This window comes from Equus przewalskii, chromosome 1 (genome assembly GCF_037783145.1).
Source record: "Equus przewalskii isolate Varuska chromosome 1, EquPr2, whole genome shotgun sequence".
NCBI lineage: Eukaryota > Metazoa > Chordata > Mammalia > Perissodactyla > Equidae > Equus > Equus przewalskii.
The window spans coordinates 146,846,433-146,871,877 of record NC_091831.1 but is presented as its reverse complement, the minus strand read 5'-3'; the positions used below and the strand labels follow the sequence as shown (position 1 = coordinate 146,871,877).

At 38.2% G+C, this 25,445-nt stretch overlaps 1 protein-coding gene across 5 annotated transcripts in view; it reads left to right on the top strand.

Moving 5' to 3' along the window:
• Window positions 1–25,445, top strand: part of GANC (glucosidase alpha, neutral C) — a 74,552-nt gene that overhangs the window by 20,746 nt on the left and 28,361 nt on the right. For 3 of the 5 annotated variants that reach the window (XR_011529318.1, XM_008518596.2, XM_008518598.2), the window contains exons 6-13: window positions 7,440–7,485; window positions 9,975–10,041; window positions 11,469–11,565; window positions 13,352–13,532; window positions 13,744–13,897; window positions 20,387–20,622; window positions 24,014–24,140; window positions 25,059–25,138. Coding sequence is in view for 3 of the 5 variants with exons in the window: in XM_008518596.2 (XP_008516818.2) it covers window positions 7,440–7,485; window positions 9,975–10,041; window positions 11,469–11,565; window positions 13,352–13,532; window positions 13,744–13,897; window positions 20,387–20,622; window positions 24,014–24,140; window positions 25,059–25,138 (988 nt within the window). In the remaining 2 variants the exon portion in view is untranslated. Of the gene's footprint in view, window positions 1–7,439; window positions 7,486–9,974; window positions 10,042–11,468; window positions 11,566–13,351; window positions 13,533–13,743; window positions 13,898–16,691; window positions 17,371–20,386; window positions 20,623–24,013; window positions 24,141–25,058; window positions 25,419–25,445 lie in introns of those variants that run through there. The other 2 variants (XR_011529322.1, XM_070583101.1) reach the window with 2 other exon arrangements.

Below are 25,445 nucleotides of genomic sequence, written 5' to 3'. Positions count from 1 at the left end.
ACTTAGGTATAAAAAGGTCCGAACTATTGATACACTTAATAAAATGAGTGAATATCAAAATAATTATGAACTTTGACCCAAAATAAAAAATTAACCCAAAATGCATTATTAAAAAACCCAGAACAGGGGCTGGCCCAGTGGCATGCGTGTGCCTCGCTTCAGTGGCCTGGGGTACACGGGTTCAGATCCCAGGTGCAGACCTACACACCACTCCTCAAGCCACACTGTGGTGGCATCCCACATACAAAATAGAGGAACATTGGCACAGATGTTAGCTCAGGGCCAATCTTCCTCACCAAAAAACCCTAAAACAGCATAGTGTACAATACCATTTATATAAAATTCTACACATGCAAAGTGGTTACCTGAGGATGGGAGTGGGAATACAAAAAGAGGTGGGGAGGGAAGGATTACAAACAGACACAAGGCAACTTTTGGGAGTAATGGATGATCGGTATCTTTATTGTGTTTATGGTTTCATGGGTGTATACATATGCCAAAACTTATTAAATTGTGCACTTAAAATATGTTCAGTTTATTGTATGTAAATTCTACCTCAATAATGTTAAAAAAACAAAAAGAAATGCTAAAGATCAAAAATACTGTAATAGAGATGAAGAATGCCTTTGATGGGTTCATTAGTAGACTGGATGCAGCTGAGGAAAGAATCTCTGAGCTCAAGGATATGACGATAGAAACATCCAAATAAAAAGCAAACAGAAAAATGCTGGGAAAAAAATCCTAGAATAGACTATCCAAGAACTGTGGGACAGGTACAAAAGATATACCACATAAAGGGGATACTGAAAGAGAAGAATCAGAGAAAGGAACAGAAGTAATATTTGAAGCAATAATGACTGGGAATTTTCCCAAAATTAATGTCAGACACCAAACCACAGATCCAGGAAGCTCAGAGAACATCAAGCAGGATAAATGCTAAAAGAAACTACACCCAGGCATATCATGTTCAAACTTCAGAAAATCAAAGATAAAGTAAAAATCTTGAAAGAAGCCAGAGGAAAAAATTTTACCTATAGAGAAGCAAAGATAAGAATTCTATCTGACTTCTAAGAAACCAAGCAAGCAAGAAGAGAGGGGAATAAAGTAAAGTCTTGAGAGGAAAAAACTATGAACCTAGAATTCTATACCCTGTGAAATTACCCTTCAAAACTGAAGGAGAAAAGAATTCCTCAGACAGACAAAAAAATAAAGACTTTTTCAGACAAGCAGATTTGTTTTCAATAACCTGCCTTGCAAGAAATGTTTTAAAAAAGTTCTTCAGAGAGAAGGAAAATGGTATAAGTCAGAAACTTGAATCTACATAAAGAAAGAAAGACCATCAGAGAATGAATAAGTGAAGGTAAAATAAAAACTTTTATTTTTCCTATTCATATTTGATCTAACAGATAACAGTTTGTTCAAAATTAAATAGCAACAATGTACTCAATTGTATATGCTTACGTACATATGTGTATGTGTATATTTATTTATGTTTGCTTATGTATGTATGAAATGAATGACAGCCAATGATATAAGGGACAGGAGAGAAGAATTAAGAATATTTTGTTATTATAAGGCACTTGCACTATACCAACTACTATACTGTGAAGCAGTATAGTGTTGTTTGAAAGTGGATTTGAATTAGTTGGAAATTTATGTTGCAAATTCTAGAAAAAACACTAAAAATAGTTTAAAAAGAAGTATAATTGATATGTTAAGGAAAGAGAGAAAATAGAATCATATAAAATGCTCAATTAAAACCACAGATGGCAGAAAAAGTGTAGAGGACAAAAATAGGAACAGAACAAGGGCAACAAATAGAAAATGGTAACAAATATGGTGGAGATTAATCCACCTATATCAATAATCACCTTGAATGTCAAGGGTCTAAATACACCACTCAACAAATGGAGATCGTCAGTATGGACCTACAAACAAGACATAGCTATATGTTGTCTGCAAGAAACACATGTTAAATATAAAGACACATATGATTAAAATTAAAAAGATGGAGAAAGATATACCATGTTTAAACTAATCAAAAGAAAGGGGGAGTAGTTATATTAATTTTAGAAAGAGCAGACTTCAGAACAGGGAAAGTTATTAGAGATAAAAAAGGATATTGTATGATGATAAAGGAGTCATTTCTCTGAGAAGACATAATAATCTTTAATGTGTATGTGCCTAACAACGGGGATTCAAAATAAGTGAGGCAAAACTGATAGAAATGCAAGGAGAAATAGGCGAATCCTCTGTTATAATTAGAGACCTTAATGCCCTTCTATCAGAAATGGACAGATCCAGCAGAGAGAAAATCAGTAAGGATGTAGTTGAATTCAACAGCACCATCAATCAACTGGATATAATTGACATCTATAGACTTATTCATCCAACAGCAGTAGAATACATTTTCATTTCAAGCTCACATGGAACATTCACCAATATAGACCATATTTGAGGTCATAAAAGACACCTTAATGAACTTAAATGAATAGAAATCACACAATCCTTATTCTCAGACCACCGTGGAATTAAACTAGAAATCAATAGCAGAAAGCTGGAAAATTCCAAAGTACTTGGAGATTAAACAGCACACTTCTAAATAACACATAGGTCAAACAAGAAATCTCAAAAAAAAGTTAAAGATATTTTGAACCAAATGAAAATGAAAATAGAACTTATCAAAATTTGGGGGATGCAGTGAAAGCAGTGCTTAGAGGGAAATTTGTAGCATTGAAAGTATATGTTAGAAAAGAAGAAAGATCTAAAATCAATAATCTAACCTTCCACCTTAGGAAACTAGAAAAGCAAGAGTATGTTAAATCCAAAGTAAGCAAAAGAAAGAAATAAAAATTAGAGGAAAAATCAATGGAATTCAAAACAGGAAATCAAAAGAGAACAACAAAACCAAAAGTTGTTCTTTTAAAAAGATCAATAAAATCAATAAGCCATTAGCCAGGCTAACTAAGAAAAACAGAGAAGACACAAATTAATAATATCATAAAGAGAGGACATCACTGCAGGTATTGTGGACATTAAACAGATAATAAAAGAATATTATAAACAACTCCATGCCCACAAATATGATAACCTAGATGAAACAGAACAATTCCTTAAAACACCAAATCTGCAAAAACTCAGGCAAGAAGAAATAGACAATCTCACTAGGCCTATATCTATTAAATAAATCAAGTCAATAATTAATAACCCTCCAAAACAGAAAGTGCCATGCACAGATGGGTTCACTGGTGAATTTTACCAAACATTTAAGGAAGAAATTATACCAATTCTGTACAATCTCTTCTAGAAAATAGAAGAGGGAATTCTTCCTAACTTATTCTATGAGGCCAACGTTACCATAATACCAAAATAAGACAAAGACGTTACAAGAAAACTATAGACCAATATCTATCATCAACATAGATGTAAAAATCTTCAACAAGATATTAGCAAATTGAATTCAACAATTTATAATATGAAAAGAATTATATACCATGACCATCTGGGATTTATCCTAGGCATGCAAAACTGGTTTGATATTCAAAAATCAATTAATGTAATCTATCACATCAACAAGCTAAAGAAGAAAAATCACATGATCATATCAATAGATGCAGAAAAGGCATTTGACAAAATCCAATGCCCATTCGTGTATAAACTCTCAGCAAACTAAGAATAGAGGAGAACTTTCTCAACTTGATAAAGAACATCTACCAAAATCCTACAGCTACTGTCATACTTAATGGTGAGAAGCTCAAAGCTTTCCTACTAAGTCCAGGAACAAAGCAAAGATGTCCCCTCTCACCACCACGTTTCAACATCATTCTGGAAGTCCTAGATAATGCAATAAGACAAGAAAAGGAAATAAAAGTTATACAGATTGGGAAGGAAGAAATAAAACTCTCTTTGTGGGGCCGGCCATGTGGCCAAGTGGTTAAGTTCCTGTGCTCTGCTTTGGCTGCCCAGGGTTTCACCGGTTTGGATCTTGGGCATGGACCTAGCACTGCTCATCAAGCCATATTGAGGTGGTGTCCCACATAGCTCAACTGGAAGGACCTACAACTAGAATATACAACTATGTACTGGGGGACTTTGGGGAGAAGAAGAAAAAAAAAGATTGGCAATAGATGTTAGCTCAGGGCCAATCTTTAAAAAAAAAAAACTACTCACTTTGTTCACTGGTGGCATAATTGTCTATGTAGAAAATCCAAAACTGGCACACACACACAAAACTCCTGGAACTAACAAGCGATTGTAACAAAGGTGCAGGATACAAAGTTAATGTACAAAAGTCAATCACTTTCCTATATACCAGCAATGAACAAGTGGAATTTGACATTAAAACACATTACTATTTATATAGCACCCCCAAAAATGAAATATTTAGTTATAAATCTAACAAAATACGTACAACATCTATATAAGGAAATCTACAAGACTCTGATGAAAGCAATCAAAGAACTAAATAAATGGAGAGAGACTCCATATTCATGAATAGGGAAACTCAATATTGTCAAGATGGCAGTCCTTCCCAACTTGATCTACAGATTAAATGCAATCCCAGTCAAAATCCCAGCAAATTATTTTGTGGATGTTGACAAACTGATTCTACAGTTTACGTGACAAGGAAGAAGACCTAGAATACCAATTCAGTGTTGAAGGAGAAGAACAACGTTGCAGGACTGACACTACCCTACTTCAAGACTTACTATAAAGCTACAGTAGTCAAGACAGTGTGGTGTTAGTGAATGAAGAGACAAATAGATCAATAGAACAAAATAGAGAGCCCAGAAATAGACCTGCATGAATACATAGAACTGATCTTTGACAAAAGAGCAAAGGCAAACCATGGAGCAAAAATAATCTTTTCAACAAATGGTTCTGGAACAACTGGACATCTACAAACAAAAAACTGAATCTAGACGCAGACTTTACACCCTTCACAAAAATTAACTCAAAATGGATCACAGACCTAAGTCTAAAATGCAAAACTATAAAACTCCTAGAAGATAACATAGGAGAAAATTTAGATGACCTTGGATATGGCGATGATTTTTTAGATAAAACACTAAAGGCACAATCCATGAAAGAAATAATTGGTAAATTGGACTTCATTAAAATTTAAAACTATTGCTCTGTAAAAAACAATGTTAAGAAAATGAGAAGACAAGCCACAGACTGGAAGGAAATATTTGCAAAAGACACATCTGATAAAAACTCTTAAAATTCAACCACAAGAAAATGAACATCCAATTTAAAAACAGGCAAAAGACCTGAACAGACACCTCACCAAAGAAGATATAAAGATGGCGAGTAAGCATATGAAAAGATGTTCAACATCATATGTCGTTAGGGAATTGCAAATTAAAATAAGATACCACTACACATCTATTAGAATGGCCAACATCCAAAACACTGGCAGCAAAATGCTGGCAAGAATGTGGAACAACAGGAACTCACATTCATTGCTAGTGGGAATGCAAAATGGTGCAGTCACTTTGGAAGATAGTTTGACAGTTTGTTACAAAACTAAAGATACCCTTACCATACAATCCAGGAGTCGTGCTCTTTGGTATTTACCCAAAGGAGCTGAAAACTTACGTCCATGCAAATAGCTGCACACGGATGTTTCCAGCAGCTTTATTTATAATTGCCAAAACTTGGAAGCAACCAAGATGTCCTTCAGTAGGTGAATAGATAAACTGTGGTATATCCAGATAATGGAATATTATTCAATCCCTAAAAGAAAAGAATTATCAAGTCATGAAAAGACATAAAGGAAACTTAAACTCATAATACTAAGTGAAAGAAGCCAATCTGAAAAAGGCTCCATGCTGTGTGATTCCAACTATATGAAATTCTGGAAAAGGCAAAACTAGAGAGAGAGTGAAAAAAATTAGTGGTTAAAGGGGCTAATGGGGGAAGCAGGGAGGAGAAGGCAGAGCATAAAAGATTTTTAGGGCAGTGAAAACTCTGGACTATACTACAATGGTGGATACATGTCATTATACATTTGTCAAAATCCATAGAATGTACAACACCAATAGTGAACCCTAATATAAACTAGAGACCTTGAGTGATAATGATGTGTCAGTGTAGGTTCATTGAATCTAACAAATGTGCTCCTCTGATGCAGGATGTTGATAGTGAGGGAGATTGTAAGTGCATGAGGACGGTGAGTATATGGGGACTCTCTGTACTTTCTGCTCAGTTTTGCTGTGAACCTAAAACTGCTCTAGAAAATAAAGTTTATTAATTAAAAAAATTAAAAAGCAACATACCAGTTGCCTTAAATTTCACCATAAATTTTTAACATATATAAGAAATCAAAAATTAATATGCACAATATGGAAAGAGTTTATACAAATCAATAAAAAAAACAACAAGCAAATAAAAAATGGGAGATACAAACTGCAGCAATGCATATTAATATATGAATATCAAAATTTTTAATATTGAGTGAGAAAACATGTCACAAAAGAATATATACAGTATACTTCTATTTGTATAAAACTTTTTTTAAAAGGCAAAACCAAATAATATATGTTTGAGGATTCATACACTTGTTGGAATACTATAAAAAACAGCAAGGGACTGATCGCACAGAAAATGTAGTTAAGTGGGTACCTCTGAAGCGTGGGGGGAGGAGGCAGGTGCATCTGAAGAGAGGCACACAGGAACTCCAGAGGAACAAGTCATTTCTGTTGCTTATGCTTGCTGGTGGGTTCACAGTTGTTCACTTTAGTAGTATGCTTTAAACTCTGCACAGACATTATATACTCTTCTATGTGCATGCTCTGTTTTACACTAAAGAAAAAATTATGTGTAATGAGTATGAATAGACGATTCTCAGAAGAAGAGCTAGAAATACCACTTAATGTATAAAAAGACAATCTACATCATTAATGGTGGAAATTCAAATTGAAAACCATTATCTTTCCTAAGATTTTAGATTGGCAAAGATTTTAAAAATCCATAAAGTCCAGTATTGTTAAGAATGGGGAGAAATGAGCACTCAAATACGACTGGGTGATAGAGTAAGTTGTCGCAGTTGTTCTGGAAGACAGTATATTATGTTGCTCTGCACTAGGGTGACATTGGGTGAGGGGACCTGTGTTCTACCTTGCTTGCTTATGTTTTGTTTAAATATTATGAGCATGTATTATATTTATAATAAAAAACTGATAAATATATTTTTTAAGGGTTAATTAGAAAATACAAATATATCTACATTTTTATAAGAAATCAAGGTATTCGATTAATGTTCATCATAAATGTTCAATTTCATAAATTTATTTTTATTTTTATAATGATGTTATTTAATAAGGTAAAAGATATAATTTATGGGGTCTCAAAAGTTGGAAATAAAAATCTTTATCCTTAAACAGAATTCTGTCAGTCTTGCCATGAGTGAAACAACTTTATTTCTATTAAAACAGAGCTACCAAAGAAAATGAGGAGGATGCATCAGTTGACACCTCTCAGGTAATCTAGATTGAGCAGTTTATCTTTTTTTATCTTCTTCACTGTCATCATCATTATGTGGAATATAATGGGGCTGTTCTTCCCTTCCTCTACAGAGGGGTACTTGATCAATACTATACTGCACGTCAATGGGACCAACCTTTTTTTTTTTTTTTTTTTTTTGCTCACCTTATCATCTCATTGTTTCTTTCATTCATTTGTTCATTCATGTATTCATTCATTCATATAGCAGATAATTCCTGAGTGCCTGCTTTGTGCCAGAAAATTAGCAAAATTTTCTGCAAAAAAATTTTCTTAGCAAAAAATTATGCTAGGCAAGGTGAATCAGCAGTGAATAAAACAAAGCCCAGCCTGTCCTCATAAAACAGTATCTATTGAGAAAGACAAACACTAAGTAATTATGAGCATGAGGAGTGTTACAAAAGGGTGCTATAGGAGAATACAAGGAACTTGACCAAGATGAGGGTCAGGAAAGACCTTCTGAAGGAAATAATGTTAAAGATGTATGAGGATACATTAACTAGTCAACAAGTTGGGAAAAAAATATTCCAGATAAAGGGAATTGCATATTCGAAGATCTTGAGGTAAGAAGGAGCACGTTTGAAGAAATACAGAATATATATATCATCATGGAGCTTACGTTCTTCTAAGTCATGTTAACTCTTTTGGACTTTATCCTAAAAGCAAAGGAAAACTGTGGAAAGGTTTTAAGTAGCAGAGATACATGGTCAGATTTCTGTTTTTAAAAGATTATTTGGCTGAATTATAGAGAATGGACATTCCAGAAATCTTCTCTTCATCCACAGCCATGTGAATCTTCAAAGGAGCCCTGACAGTAGCTATGACCACCAGGAATGGTGAAAAATATTTTCAGTGCTATAAGGACAAATGTTTCTTCCTCTTAAGAACTGACCCATGTTGATGAGTATGAAAGAGAATAATTTTTCCATTTTCGGACAAGTAAGACATAGCCTTATCCAGTTTTATGACAATATGTCAAATCAGCTTTTAGAAGACCTCTGTTAGATAACTCAGTGGTTTTGAGTCACAGACCCCCTTGCAAGAATCTGATGAAAGCTGTGAACCATCTCCGTAGAAAAAGAATTTTTTTCATACTGTTTGAGGGAGTTCCCAAACTCTAAAGCCCATCCATGGACCTCAAGAAAATAATCCCTACCTTAAGAATTCAGGAGTGATTGAATAAAAAACACAGACTCACTTTACGGAAGCTTTAATTGTGAAGAAACAACCTAGAAATGGGCAAAGGGCTCATTTTTTAAAGGAAATATATATTTTACACACATATACAATTTTTTTTAAAACTTTTTCATTCTACCAGAGAAAAGGAGACTTTTGTAAAGCTGACAAAGTTTATAGCTCTAAATCAAAACATTATGAACCTGGGCAGTCGCCATCCCAGTTGACTTGCCTTTTCAAGCCAGCACAGGAACGGAGCCAATAGTCTGGCTGATTGCAGCAAGGGAAAAGTGCCCATCTCGGTCAAAATCTGTGCTTAGGGTCTCAAAACAGACCTAAGTTATTTGATTTTAAATGTTTTGCCTCATGTGTTTACAAAGAAAAAAGAATTAAAAAAATCTTATGTACGTAAAGACTGCATTTTTCGAAGTGCTGTTACATCATTTTGGCTCGTGTAAAGATACTCATGTTAAACAGTGTGCCAGTTCCTCAAAAAATTAGTCATAGAATTACAGTATGATCCAGCACTTCCACTCGTGGGTCTATATCCTAAAGTGAAAGCAGGGACTCAAACAGATATTTGTGTGCCTATGTGCATAGCAGCAGCGTTAGTCACAGTAGCCAAAATGTAGAAGCGGTCCGCAATCCAAGAGTCATTGACAGATTAATGCACACACAAAATGTGGTACATACATACAATGGAATATTATTCAACCTTAAAAAGGAAGGAAATTCTGACACATGCTACAAAATGAATGAATCTGGAAGAGATTATACTAAGTGGAATAAGCCAGACACAAAAGGACAAATACTGTATGGTTCTACTTAGGTGAGATATCTAGAGTGCTCAGATTCCTAGAGACACGGAGTAGAATGGTGGCTGTCAGGAGCTGGGGGAGGGAGGAATGGGGAATTATTATTTAATGGGTAAGGAGGTTCAGTTTGGGAAGATGTAAAAGTTCTGGAGATGGATGGTGATAATGGTTGCACAACAATGTGAATGCACTTAATGCCACTTAAAAATAGTTAAAATGGTAAATTTTATGTTATGTATATTTTACCACAATAAAAAATATATTCATGTAAGCTCTAGTTCATAAGGGTAATTATTGGCATTTATGTATAACACAGATCTAATGTGATAAATATACTGACATCACAAACTGTTGTTTTAAAAGATGAGCTCATTTTCTTGGTCTAATTTTTTAATAATCCAAATAAAATGTGCAGTGTGGTAACCACATTTGTTGCAATGTATAAACTCAATTTGCTCCTTGTTTTTGTACCAACAGGAAAATCAAGAGGATCTGGGCCTGTGGGAGGAGAAATTCGGAAAATTTGTGGATGTCAAAGTTAATGGTAAAATTGAAACTGATGTAGTGTTAAAACAAATCTTTCCAAAATGGCTAAATGTCTCTATCTAAAGGTCCCTGAGTGGAGCGCCTAAACAAGTGATTTCTGTAAGGTAAACAGAAATCTCAGATTCAGGGCCCCTATTCTTCAATAATGCATCCCAAAGAAAAATAGTGAGTATATGCTTTCTGTGGGGAGTATAAGAGAAGGATAGGACTCATGGAGCTTATGGTCTCATGGAGGGGTTTGGATGAGCACACTTCTTGCATTATATAGTATATCAGACAGCTGCAAATTCCACATTCTATTTTTATGAGTATCAAGTGATAAGAAACCAACTTCTAGAGCTCGTTAGCTCCAACATTCCAAAGCGGTGGTTCTCAACCTTTTCCAGGCCTCCCCATCATTCACACAAGCATCACATGTCCATCTGTGGCATTTCTCACTAGGCTTAGTGGTACAGGGCGTGGGGGGTGGAGGTGGGGCAGAGTTTGTCTCTTTAGGAAATACCTTTCAGACACTTGGGGCTTATGTAATTGGAAAAAATATTCACTTTTCTTCCTCCTCCCTATCCTATAGGATAACAGACCCTCCCTAACTCCTTGAGAATCCCTTTTCTAGCATCTGTTTCTATAGCCTGGTATAATGATCAGGACCCAACAATGTGCTCAAAATTTATAAGTAGGAGGGCCCTCTGGCTCTCCTTTCTTTAACATCATAATCTTCTTTTACCTTCTCTGTAGCACCTCTTTCCATAAACTCCTCCAAATAAGGACCATTTGATGTCAAATACTTTTAACCTGAGAGTGAATTTAAGTCAATGTTCTCTCTCCTAGTTACTTGCATTTTCCCCATATCTGTAAAATAATTGTTAAATACAGGACTTTGTTTTGGTTAAAGGAAATTTGTATGTCCACAGTCACAGGAAAGGGGCATTTTGAGGAGCCAGGAAAGGTCCTCCTTGTGCCCTTGACATCATAGTCCCTGTACACAGTACGAATAAATGATCAGGCAGAAGATACCCAGTCTTTCATCTAGCAAAGATTAAAATTGCTCAATATCCTTTGTTTCCTAAAGCAACTAAGTGTGCAGTATATTTTAGAAAAATTTAGATTAGAAAAAATATCTAAAACTTTGTAGCCATGTTTTACAGATAGAAAAGAGATTTACTGTAAATGAGGACACAGCTTCAGCACACAGCTAAGGAAATAGAATTAATAAGTCCCAAGAGCTTTGCCTTGTGCATTTTTGTATCCCCACAATGGCTGAATATAATATCCTACAGGGAGTCAGCACCCATGATTACTGACTGATCAGAGCAAGCTCAGGTCTCTCGATCCCTAGTCATCTTGCTATACTCGTAGTTAACTCAGTCTCTTTAATTAATTGTCCCACTGAGAAGCAAAACTCAGTCAGTATCCTGGTCCCTACAGGTCCTGCCTCCATTGGTTTGGATTTCTCCTTGCATGGATTTGAGCATCTCTATGGGATCCCGCAACATGCAGAATCACACCAACTTAAAAATACTGGGTAAAGTGACAACAAGAATTCTTACAGGAGGCTCTGGTTTCTGGGCTGGAAATTTCAAAAGGGAAATATGTGAGATATCCGAGCCAGTGCTAATATGTTCCTGGCCTTTTCCCCCTTGTTATTGCTTCCTCCTTGTTAAAGATCTTTAAGAATCTTCCTTGAATGATTGTGCAAAACAGTTCAATTTTTTTTTATTTTTTGGCAAAAATTAAACAATTATAAAAACTGTAATGCTGAACCTAAAAATACAGAGGAAGTAAAAATGTAGAGCTGCTGTGGTTGAACTGGTGGGGAGATCTTTATCACATTTCCTCCCTGGGTTTTGCTTTCACCTCTCAAGGCCTTTCTGTGGAACCCTGGGAGAATACACTGTGAAAATCACTGACCTAGAAAAAGGCTTTTACCAAAAAACAAGAGTGAGCCAGAAAATGGAAAAGTGCAACATCTCATATTGTTAGTGCCTACAAACATAGGTTCCTTACCAGCCGCACAAGACGGGCCAATAGGGCCAGCCCAGTGGTGCAGTGGTTAAGTGTGCACATTCTGCTTCAGGGGTTCACCAGTTCAGATCCCAGGTGCGGACATGGCACCGCTTGGCAAGCCAAGCTGTGGTAGGCGTCCCACATATAAAGTAGAGGAAGATGGGCACAGATGTTAGTTCAGGGCTAATCTTCCTCAAAAAATTAATTAATTAATTAATTATTTTTAAAAAGAGGGGCCAAATAAAAACTGGAATGCCAGGCTTATGGCAAGGAAAGGGTTTTCATTTCAGATGATATCAGCTGGGATATGAGAGTGAGCCCTCAAATTTGTCTGTTTGTCTTGTCTTCCTAAAAGATGGGAGGCCAGGGGTTTTAAAGATTTGTGAAGAATGTGGCCGCTTGTAGCTGGTGTGGGGGAGTCAGTGACCTTGCTGGTCGGAGCTTTCCCACCAGCCTGCCTTCAGCCTTGGGACACTGTTTACAGGCAGGAGGAAGAGACAATATGGAATCCAGGTGGCTGTCCTTGGCTGTTTGTCTCCATGGCAGATAGTGGATTCTGGAGCCAGGAAGGCAGGGAGTAAGCAGGGAAAGACTGCTTTGGTTTTAACCCCACATATGCTGGGTTTAATGTAGGGGAACTGATATCAGGGCCAGAATCAATATCACCTTTGATTCCGTCAGGAAGTTCATTTCAAACTAACGCTATTGAAAAATAAATGCCAGAGGAAGCAAAACCGAAGAGAAACAGAGTCTGATCGTGTTTGCCAGGTTCAGATGCTTTTTACGTGACCAGCAGACATAGTGACAGGTGACTCAGGAAGCATGATGGCCATGATGCTCTCACACCAACTTGAGCTCTATGCCCCCTCCCCACCCCAGTTCAGTTCCCAATCTTTCCCTACTCAGCCCTGTGAAAGCATTGTTAGCGTACTATCTATGATTTTGTTTTAGCAGCAGAGAAATAGTCACAAAATTTGTCAGTCATACCTATTGTGTGCTTGCTATTGTGGAGGATTCACAGGAAACAGTCTTCACCTCACAAGAGATATTCAGAAAAGATATCTAAGATATGAGATCATGCATGCCAATTGTCGCATGAGGGGATGCTAAAGGAATTAAAGGCCAAAGGAATTAATTAGGATCATATTCACCCAGGTTGGGTCAGGAAACCTTTAGGCAAGTGTTAAGAGTTGAACCTTGCAAGATACGTAGGACCCAAGTGTTTGCAGGGGTGAGTGGAGCTATACTATTCATTAATAGTATATTTCTGATGGTAATTGACGATAATCCTTTGTGTGTTTCAGTGATGGGGATGCTTACCGTCTTTATAACCTGGATGTCTATGGATATAAAATACATGACAAAATGGGCATTTATGGTTCAGTGCCTTATCTCCTGGCCCACAAACTGGGCAGGACTCTAGGCATTTTTTGGCTGAATGCCTCAGAAACACTAGTGGAGATCAATACAGAGCCTGAAGTAAAGGTGAGCTACGGATCATGGTTGCGTGTCATGCTTATAGAAGAAACAAAACCAGTGAAGTATAGTCTTGGCTCTGGGCTTTGTAGTGGCAGTTCTCTGCCGCCAGTCTAGTCAGTGAAATTTAGTATGTACTAAAGCAACAGACTGTTACATATGGATGGGTGTTATAGGTTAGAGGGGAATTTTTCAGACCTGTGTTCCATTCCTTTTCCAGTACACACTGACCCAGACGGGCCCAGCTGCTGCCAAACAAAAGGTCACATCTCGGACCGATGTGCACTGGATGTCAGAGAGTGGAATCATTGATGTTTTTCTGCTGACAGGACCTACACCATCTGACGTCTTCAAGCAGTACTCGCGCCTTACAGGTACTTGCATGTATAAGTGCCAGTTTCTTGTTCCGTTATATTTCCTCTATCCTATGTATTATCACTGTAAGTTAATATTTGTTGTAAATTATATAGCATTTATAAACAACTTACCTAAGCTTTTTAAGAAGCAAGCATTTCTCCTCTCATCTTCATCCCATTCAACTTGGCTAAACGTTGCACTGAGGCTAGAATTCTCCATTCTCCAATCCCTAATGCTCATTGTCTGCCTTTCTTGGAGTCTTTAACCCCTGGACTTTCTCTCCCTTTATCTCAGATGACCAGTATCCCAACATGAACTTTTCTCTGTTCTCTTCTCCATTTTAAAATATACCTTGGGGCCCAGCCTGGTGGCGCAGTGGTTAAGTTCACACATTCTGCTTCGGCAGCCTGGGGGTTGGCCAGTTTGGATCCCAGGTGCAGACCTACACATTGCTTGGCAAGCCATACAGTGGCAGGTGTCCCACATATAAAGTAGAGGAAGATAGGCATGGATGTTAGCACAGGGCCAGTCTTCCTCAGCAAAAAAAAAAGAGGAGGATTGGCAGCAGATGTTAGCTCAGGGCTAACCTTCCTCAAAAAAAAAAAAAAAAATATGTATATATATATATACCACTGGCTTTAGCACTAAAGCATTTTTATCTTTAAAAGATATAAAAGGTCATATAAACTGGTGCAGAAAAAGCATTTGACAAAATCTAACACTATTTCATGATAAAAACACTCAGAAGACTAGGAATAGAAGGAAACTTCCTCAAAATGGTAAAAGGCATTTAAGAAAAATCCACAGCTAACATCATACTCAATGGTGAAGGACTGCAAGCTTTCCCCTGTGATTAGAAACAAAACAAGGCTGCCTGCTTTCACCACTGCTATTGACATTGTACTAGAAGTTCCAGCCAGAGCAGTTAGGCAAGAAAAAGAAATAAAAGGCATCCAAATTGGAAAGGAAGAAGTAAAATTATCTCTATTTGCGGATGATGTCATGTTAGAAAATCCCAAAGAAAGCACAAAAAAACTGCTAGAGCTAATAAATAAATTCACCAAAGCTGCAGGGTACATGACCAACACAAAATTAGTTGTGTTTCTATACATGGGCAATGAACAATCTGAAAAAGAAATCATGAAAACATTAATTTACAATAACATCTAAAGAAATTAAATACCTAGGAATAAATTTAACCAAGGAGGTGAAAGAGTTGTACACTGAAAACTACACAACATTCCTGAAAGAAATTAAAGAAGGCCAAAATAAATGGAAATACATCCTATGTTCATGGATTGGAAGATTTAATATTATAAGATAGCAATACTACCAAAAGCAATCTACAGATTCACTGCAATTCCTACCAAAATTCCAATGGCTGTTGTTAAAGAAATGGAAAAGCTGATCTTCTAATTCAGATGAAATTGCAAGGGCCCTGAATAGCCAAACAGTCTTGAAAAAGAAACAAAAAACAAAGTTGCAGGAGGCATACTTTCCAAATTAAAAACTTACTTCAAAGTTAAAGTAACCCAAACAGTGTGGTACTGGCATAAGGACAAACATATAGACCAGTGGAACAGAATTGAGAGTCTAGAAATAAACCCATATATCTCCGGCCTATTGATTTTCAACAGAAGTCCAGGACCATTGAATGGGGAAAGAATAGTCTCTTAAACACATGGTACTGGGACAATTGGATATCCACATGCAAAAGAATGAAGTTGGAACCCTGCCTCACACCATATACAAAAATTTAACTCAAAACAGATCAATGACTTAAATATAAGAGCTAAAGCCATAAAACTCTTAGAAGAAAAAACAGGGGTAAATATTCATGACCTTGGGTTTGGCAACAGATTCTCAGGTATGACACCAAAATCATGAGCAACAAAAGAAAAAAATGGATAAGTTGGACTTCATTAAAATTAAAAACTTTTGTGCATCAAAGGACATTATTAAGAAAGTGAAAAGGCAGCCTACAGAATGGGAGGAAATATTTGCAAATCATATGTTTGATAAGGGTCTTGTGTCCAGAATATGTAAAGAACTCTTGCAACTCAACAACAAAAAGACAACCCAATTCTAAAATGGGCGAAGGACTTGAATAGACATTTCTCCAAAAAAGATATACAAATGGATTAACAGCCACATGAAAAACATGCTCAACATTCTTAGTCATTAGAAAATGAAAATTAAAACCACAATGAGATATTACTTCATACCCACTAGAATGGCTAATTCAAAAAAATGGCAAATAATAAGTGTTGATGATGATGTGGAGAAGTTGGAACCTCATACATTGCTGGTGGGAACGTAAAATGGTTCAGGTACTATGGAAAGAGTTTGGCAGTTCCTCAAAAAGCTAAACATAGAATTATCATATGACCCAATGTGATGGTTAATTTTATGTGTCTACTTGACTAGGTCATGTTACGCAGATATCTGGTTAAACACCAGTCTAGGTGTCACTGTGAAGGTATTTTTTAGATGAGATTAACAGTTAAATCAGTAGACTTTAGGTAAAGCTGACTATTCTCCATGATGTGAGTGGGCCTCGTCTAATCATTTGAAAGCCTTAAGAGAAAAAGACTGATTCCCTAAAGAAAAAGGAATCTGTCTCCAGACTGCCTTCCTACTCAATTTCAACTCTTCCCTGGGTCTCCAGCCTGCCAGCCTGCCCTGCAGAATTCAGAATTGCCAGCCCCCACAGTCAGATGAACCAGTTCCTTAAAATCAGTCAATCACTCTCTCTCTGTATATGTATAAATATATACACATATACGCACATCCTGTCCGTTCTCTCTGCAGAGCCCTGACTAATAAACTCAGCACTCCCACTCCTGGATATAAACTCAAAGGAACTGAAAGCAAGGACTCAAACAGATAGTTGTGTGCCAGTGATCATTGCAGCGTTATTCACAATAGCCAAAAGATGGAAATGACCCAAGTGCCCATCAAAGATGAATAGATCAACAAAATGTGGTATATACATAAAATGGACTATTATTCAGCCATCCAAGGAATAAAGTTCTGATACATGCTGCAACGTGGATGAACCTTAAAAACATTATGCAAAATGAAATAAGCCAGACACCAAAGAACAAATATTGTATGATTCCACTTATATGAAGTGCCTGCTATAGGCAAATTCATACAGACAAAAAATAGACTAGCAGTTACCAGGGGCTTGAGGGTGGGATGGATAATGGAAAGCTATCGCTTAATGGCTACAGAGTTTCTGTTTGGGATGATATAAAAGTTTTGGAAATAGCTAGTGGTGATACTTGTACTACATTGCAAATGTAATTAATGCCACTGAATTGTACACTTAAAAATGGTTAAAATGGCAAGTTTTACGTAGTATATATTTTACCACAATTTTTAAAAATTGGTAATGTAATATGCCAAAAACTTTGAATTGTATGCTTTAAGTGAGAGAATTGTATGGTCTGTGAATTACATCTCAATAAAGGTGTTAAAAGTAAAAGTAATGCAGCGTCACCTCTCCTGCATTCTTTTTTTCTCTTTTTTTGAGGAAGATTAGCCCTGAGCTAACATCTGCTGCCAATCCTCCTCTTTTTTTGCTGAGGAAAGCTGGCCCTGAGCTAACATCGGTGCCCATCTTCCTCCACTTTACATGTGGGAAGCCTACCACAGCATGGCGTGCCAAGTGGTGCCATGTCCGCACCAGGGATCCGAACCAGAGAACCCCGGGCAGCTGAAGCAGAACGTGGCACTTAACCGCTGTGCCACCAGTGGGCCCCTGCATTCTATTATTAAAAGTCCCTGAGTCCAGCCCATGTTCGAGGGAAGAGGAATTTTCCACTTTTGATGGGAGGAGCAACAAAGAATTTGTGCCTAAGGGAAGACACTCGTATAGGAATAAGTACTCTCAAGGCCCGCCTGCAGGGCCTTTGAGCATTGTTATTAGGGAAAATAAGCCTGGTGTATAGGAAAGTGCTTCAGAAACGCTGGATCTGCCGCCACGTTCAAAGAAATCCCATTTATGAGTTTATGGATTGTTGACTCCTGATGAAGATTTAGCTCAATAATATCCCTCCGTCCTTTCCCTCCACATATTGTTATACAATAATTTTTGGTTCAGTCAAGATTTAGTGTTTACATTTTTCAAATGCTCAAGGGTGTCAGATGCTTTATCCATTCCATGTTTTTCCCTGGAGACTTCTCTCCCAAGTTTCTCTGCCCTGCTCCCATGTGGACCACAGCTCTCGAGGCTGCCTGCACAGCTGTCATCCTAGGACTAAAGTTTGCTGTTTCCTGGTGTTAGATCCCTCCTTTCTTAGGTCCCATATTTTTCTTTTTGGTGGTTTATTATCTTGTTTTTGTTTGTGTTCGTTTGAAGCATCTTCTGGCAGCTTCCTATGAAACTGTGCATTAGAAGTACACTTTCGGTGTCTTTGCAGGTATGAAAACATCCTTTTTTCTGCCTTCATCCTTGACTGCTAATTTGGCTAGCTACACTGAGAATTATTTCTCTCAGGGGCCATCCCGGTGGCGCAGCAGTTAAGTGTGCATGTTCCACTTCGGCAGCCCGGGCAGGGTTCACTGATTCGGATCCCGGGTGCGGACATGGCACCGCTTGGTGAGCGATACTGTGGCAGGCGTCCCACATATAAAGTGGAGGAAGATGGGCACGGATGTTAGCTCAAAGCCAGTCTTCCTCAGCAAAAAGAGGAGGATTTGCAGCAGAAGTTAGCTCAGGGCTAATCTTCCTGAAAAAAACAAAGAAAAGAAAAAACAGAAAATTATTTCTCTCAGAATTTGAAGGCATTTCTCTATTATCTTCTATCTTCTTGCTCCAAAATCACTCTGAATTCTGTTCCTTTATATATGATCTATCTTTTCTCTCTTAAGTATCTTCTCTTTGTCTTTAATATTCTGGAATTTCTGAAATTCTGAGATTTTACAATAAAATGCCTTGATATAAACCTTTTTAAAAAAATAATCATTGTGCTGCGTATTAGATGTGGACTCTTTCAGTCTTGAGAATTGTGGCCCTCAGTTCTGGAAAACAGTCGTTTGTTAGTCCTTTGATAATTTCTTCCCCTCCTTTTTCTCTTTCTACTCTACAGATTTTATAATCTCCCTCCCCTTTTTTGTCTATTTTCTGAGCAATTTTCTCAATATTAAGCTCCAGGTCTTCCATTTATGCTATCATAGTTCCAATTTCTACCAACTCTTTCTTATCCTCTGATTGCTCCTTGTTTCTAATATCTTTATTCTTGTCTTAGGCTATCCCAGTCTTTCTTTATTAGTGCAATATCTTTTTTTGTCTACCTGGAGATGCTGATGATAATGTTTTGATGTTTACTTTGGTTCCTTGTATTGTCCCTGTTTTCTCAGAGATCCTTTTGTTCCATTTCTTTATGTGGGTCTCTCTCTAATTTTGGAGGCTTTCCTCAAATGTTGGGTGGTCCTCGGCTATTCCTGCATGCTTGAGAATAAGGTTTGGCCTGAAAGCCCTGGGTGCCTGGATGTGTCTTACACTCTAGTATTGGGAGTGGAAGCGGGGAATTCTCCTGCCTGCTAGTGTTCTGGGAGCAGGGATGAGCTCTTCTCATCACCATCCCTGTCCCAGGCACTCCGGTGAGAGCTTCCCTGGCTTTGCTCGAGAGTTACCATCCCTCCCCTGCCTGCCACCTTCCCAAATGTAATTGAAATTACTCCTGTCATTCTCTTTGTTTTTGTGGTTTTATTCTTTTTGCTTTACTCTGACATTAGTGGGACTTTCGGAGGGGAAGAGATAAATGCCAATGGTTGACCGGAAGTCTTCCATGTTATCAGTAAATATTTTTACAATAATGTCTTGACACTTCTTCCTGCCTTCAGTCTCTTTCCCTTCAAGTCAGTCTCAACACTGCTCCCTAACTAATTTTTCTAAAACATAGATCTGCTAAGGTTACATCTTGCCAAACATTTGATGATTTCCTGTAACAGAAAGTTTAGAATTCCTAGCCTGAACTACAGGGCTCTTCACAAACTGAGCCTCTCTAGTTTCATCTTTTACTGGTCTCTTTCACAATGTAACTCCCCAGGAATATTTATTTTTCCCTAAGCTTATCATGTACTTCTGTGCCTCTGTGTCTTTTCTGTTCCCTCTGCCTGAATGCTCTATCCAATCTCCCTGCCTAGTATACGCCTACTTATTCTTCAAGGTCCAGACCAAAGTGTTGCTACCAAGTGAAGCCTTTCAAAACTCCACACTTCTCTACAGGCAGAATTTCTTAACCCCTCTGTATTCTCAGAGCACTAGGCTGATACCTTTTCCAGAGTAGTTATACGTCAAAGCAGAGCAATTTATTTATATGCTGGCCTCATCAGCCAAATTGCCACTTTCTTGAGGGTATGGACTATGCTTTCTTCTCCTATATTCTAATCACCAAGCTCGGTGCTTAGACCCTGCAGATATTCAAGAAATGTTTATCAAATGTGTAATTATCACTGTGGTGGTAGTTGGCTCAGTTGTCATCTTCCTCTTTTAGGCACACAAGCCTTGCCCCCTCTCTTCTCCTTGGGGTACCATCAGTGCCGCTGGAACTATGAAGATGAGCAAGATGTAAAAGCAGTTGATGCAGGGTTTGATGAACATGACATTCCTTATGACGTCATGTGGCTGGACATAGAGCACACTGAGGGCAAAAGGTACTTCACTTGGGACAAGAAAAGATTCCCAAACCCCAAAAGGATGCAAGAGCTGCTCAGGAGCAAAAAACGTAAGGTAAAATAGGCCAGTACCTCTGAACCTTTTAATTACAAAGATTTTTTCATTTTTAAAACTTGGCTTGGCACGTTAGTGGGAGAGAACTATCTGATAAAAAATGGCCATAGACATAGTACTTTCAAATGTAATTGTAACTGTGATACCAGAAAAGCAATGGTGAAAATGTGGTCATGCCATCCGTCCCTGCCTTAGTTGTCTAGGTCCTCAGAAGGGTGAAGGGCCTGGCATTCAGTCCCATTTGTTGTGACCATCCTGTAGTAATGTGATAGAGCCCCCTATGCAAAATGTGGGTCTGATGTCAAAGTTGATGATGTCACACTGGCAGCAAGAGGGCATGAAAAGGCCACATAGTGAGGCATTCTGGGGAGAGCAGGGCTGCCTCCCAAGCTGGTTTGAAAATGGCTTGAGAGAACTGGGAAGGGAGACTGGCTCAGTTTTTATGGTAGTTAGAGGGTGGGAGTGGGGTGAAGATTCCTGTGCAAGCACCAGGGTTTGTGTGGTTTGAACTTCCGGCTGGCACCAGAGGAGGGAGCATCAGGGCTTTCTTTGTCGGCACGCACAGATGTGGGCAGAAGGGTAAGGGGAAGTGGTGGGGCTTGTGCTCTGAAGAGTCCGTCAAAAATGGAGTCAGATTCTTTACTACATTATTTTTCCTGCATGCTTCCCTGATGGACTCCACTTGTCAGTCTGGCCAAGAAAAGAACTAAAATAGAAAATGGGGAGGAGCAGAAGACACTGGAAGGTGTGTAATGCAGGCATGGTGGTGGTGGCAGCAGCAATAATGAGAAGACAGAGGGAGAGAAGAAAATGGAGAGAGGAAAAAGGAGGAAACCCCATATGTATCATGTAAACAGACCCTGCAGTCCCTCCCCATGAGACCAAAGTTGCCTTTTCAACCCATTCCTTTGATCCCCAGGCCTTTCACAGGTGGCCAGAGCCAATCTCATTAACTCCTAATTTCCCAATTAATAAATAGCTACTATTCATCAAGCACTTACTATGAGCCAGGGAGTATGATAAAACACATTATTGCATCCAGTCATCGCAAAATTATGAGGTAGATCTTGTTGTTCCATTTTTTAGATAAAGAAACTGAGGCTTAGAGTGCTTTTGTATTTTGCTCAAGGGCACACAAGTGTGAGTAAGTAGCAAGGCAAGAATATGAACCCTGAACCATGAATATGATCTGCCTGATTCAAGAACCTATGTCTATATAAGCAGTTATTTATGGAGGCCTTCGAATGTTCCAGATGCTGTGCTAAAGATGAAAGAAATATGCAGATGAGCCCCCTAGGGTCTTACAGTGAGTGGGGGAAAGGCAAGTAGACAGCAACCACAATACAGGACAGTAACATAACAGCCAAGAAAGGTCAGGGTGGGGAGCGGACCAAGCAAAAGAAGATTGCCTCCTGCTGGACTCAAGCAGGGCTTCTGCGTTTTAGATGAGCCCTGAAGGGTGAGTCTCTAACCAGTGGAGAAGAGGGGAGGAGGGAGAAGGCAGTGCAGCCAGAGGCAGGCGCACCCAGTGGTGTTTGGAAGGCAGTGCACAGGCTGGTTTGACAGGCAGACAAGGCATGTGCAAGGTTTGAGTAGTGGGGAATCTGACCTTACTTAGGCTGCTTTGTAGGCATTTGGAGACATTAAACGTTTTTGAATAAGGAGTTACTGCACAGAATATATAAAGAACTACAACTCAACAACCAAAAAACAAACAACCTGGTTAAAAATTGGGGAAAGGACTTGATAGACATTTCTTCAAAGAGGATATACAAATAGCCAACAAGCACATGAAAAGATGCTTAGCATCCCTAATCATTAGGGAAATGCAAATCAAAACCACAATGACATACCACTTCATACCACTAAGATGGATACTATCAAAAAACAAAAAATAGGGGCCAGCCCTGTGGCTTAGTGGGTAAGTTTGGCATGTTCCACTTTGGCGGCCTGAGTTTGCAGTTTCAGATCCCAGGTGTGGACCTACACTGCTTGGGCAGTGACCCACATACAAAATAGAGGAGGTTTGGCACAGATGTTAGCTCAAGGCAATCTTCCTGAGCAAAAAAAATCAAAATAACAAGTGTTGGTGAGGATGTGGAGAAATTGGAACCCTGGTACACTGTTAGTGGGAATGTAAAATGGTGCAGCCACTATGGAAAACAGTATGGTGGTCCCTCGAAAAATTGAAAATAAATTTACCATGTAATCCAGCAATCCCACTTATGGGTATATACCCAAAGGAACTGAAAGCAGGGACTTGAGCAGAAATTTGTACATCCACGTTCATATCAGCATTATTCACAACAGCCGAAAGGTGGAAGCAACCCAAGTGTCCATCAACAGATGAATAGATAAACAAAACATGTTATATACATACAATGGAATATTATTCAGCCTTCAAAAGTAAGGAAATTCTGATACATGCTGATATACATGGCTGAACCTTGAGGACATTATGCTAAGTGAAACAAGCCAGTCATAAAAAGACAAATGCTATGTGATTTCACTAATCTGTAATACCTAGAGTAGTCAAAATCATAGACAGAAAGAAGGATGGTGGTTGCTGGGGAGTATGGGGAGGAGGGAATGGAGAATTGTTGTTTAATGAATATAGAGTTTCAGTTTTGCAAGATGAAAAGAGTTCTGGACATTGTACGACAATGTGAATGTACTTAACACTACTGAAGTGTACACTTAGAATTGGTTAAGATGGTAAATTTTATGTTATGTATAGTTTACCACAATTAAAACATTTTTAAAAGTTTTTGAGCAATGGAGAATTAAACCCTAGCATGTAGAATAGATTTGAATAGATATGAGGAAGGGTGATTAGAAGGTTGTTCTAGACAAATGAAGTGGTTTCGAGGCGCTAGACTAGGTGGAAGTGATGGTATTAGAAAGCAGGGAGAGATACTAGAGACACGGAGCTGTGATCACAGCTTTTCTCAAACTTCCTTCCTAAATATGCCTGTACTGTTGGGTTTTGGAGGGTTTTTTTAACCATGCTATTCTCTTGTTTTCTTTAATGTTTGCTGTTGTCAGTGTCATCTTAGCCTCCAGATGTCTAGGGAGCAGGGACCTTGCCAACTCAATCCTTTATGTATAGCATCCAGCACCATGGACAGATAGAAGCTTAATGAATGCTGTCTTAACATGTATTGGCTGGACAGCAATAATTATAACAGAGCATTGGCCTGGTTTAATATCAATTTATATTTCCATAAGCACATGAAAGGTTATAGGGTTTTACTGGTGTGTGAAATATTTTCATACCAATAGTAGTTGTTTCTGAGTAAAATTTGAACCCCCAAACTATGATGAAAACATAAGAATGAACATATGGCTTATATGAAACTGATGAGATCTTCAAACCTTTATGTCCTGACAGCTTGTGGTCATCAGTGACCCCCACATCAAGGTTGATCTTGACTACTCAGTGTATGCCAAAGCTAAAGAACTGGGCTTCTTCGTGAGGAATCATGAAGGGGGAGACTTTGAAGGGGTGTGCTGGCCTGGTAAGATATCACTTTATACATTTATACTTGTTTAGTCCTAATTAAAGAAGATCACATGGCTGTCACATTCCTTTCTTGTAGATGTCTCTTGCTACATTGTAAGCACCTTTAAGGAAGAGATAGTATTACTTTCTTTTGTATCTTTCAGAACACTTGGTACATGCGCTTTGTATACAGTTATCAGTCAATAAATAAAGAAAAAATAAACAAACAAGCAAACATCAGTGGCATGCTATTTCTCTAAGCAAAGAAAAATAAAATAAAAAGCCAGGGAATGAGAAAAGGACAGGAGGAGAAAGAAAGAAAAAGGGTCATGCAGCCCCTCTCCCTGGGATTCCTCTTGGCCCTGTTAGCCCACAGTTTTGACTTCCCGGCCTTTCATGAGTGACCTCAGCTGCCTCTGGCAACTATGAATTCTTCATTTCAGAAATTATTAGTTTAAAACTTTGGTAGAAACTCCTCAAGGACAAAAGAGAATCACCTCTCTATCATATCATAGGACTCTATCACAAATCCATGCACTGTAAAGAAACCTTTTTCATGCATTCCTTTTCCCCCTTATACCACTTATTAGCACTCCTCTGTTCTCTTTAAGAACAGAGGGGTCACTCCAGGATATCTGCCATCCTTACCTGGACTATCTTAGGCCATTAGCAAGAGACAGGCTCCATCCTGATGCTTGTTCGTTGGCATTCCCCTGGGCCTCTGAGGTTGAAAGTTCTGGTGATTGTCACTAGAGTCCAGCATTGCCTTCGTTTGCAGCTCACCAGACCGTGCCTCTGTATCAGCTATTTTTCACTTTTGATGTAAGGTGCCCATTTGATTACCCAGCTTTCACATCTGATATTGTTCTTTATGACACATCTTATCATGAAGACCAGTGTTCCTAACAGGTTGTCTACTCTTCTGCCCCTACAGGTCTCTCCTCTTACCTGGATTTCACCAATCCCAAAGTCAGAGAGTGGTATTCAGGTCTTTTTGCTTTCTCTGCTTATCAGGTTTGTTTTTCTTCTTTTGCTCTTTCCTAGTTACTTGGAAAGATGAAAGAAGGAAAAAAAGTGATTGAATAGAACTGGTTTGCTTCATCGAGTAGCTCTTGATAAATAATACTTGTATGAAAAGGAGGGATGGCAACCTCATTACAGACTTTGGTGGTGCTGGGAGAGGTGCCGTGTGTATTACCAAATGCACAAAAGCTGTGATTTGGACTTCTATTATAATATACTCTATGATATGTCAAAGTACTTAATAATAGAGATTTATTATATTTTCAAATTGGTATATAAATTTTTATATAAAATAGTA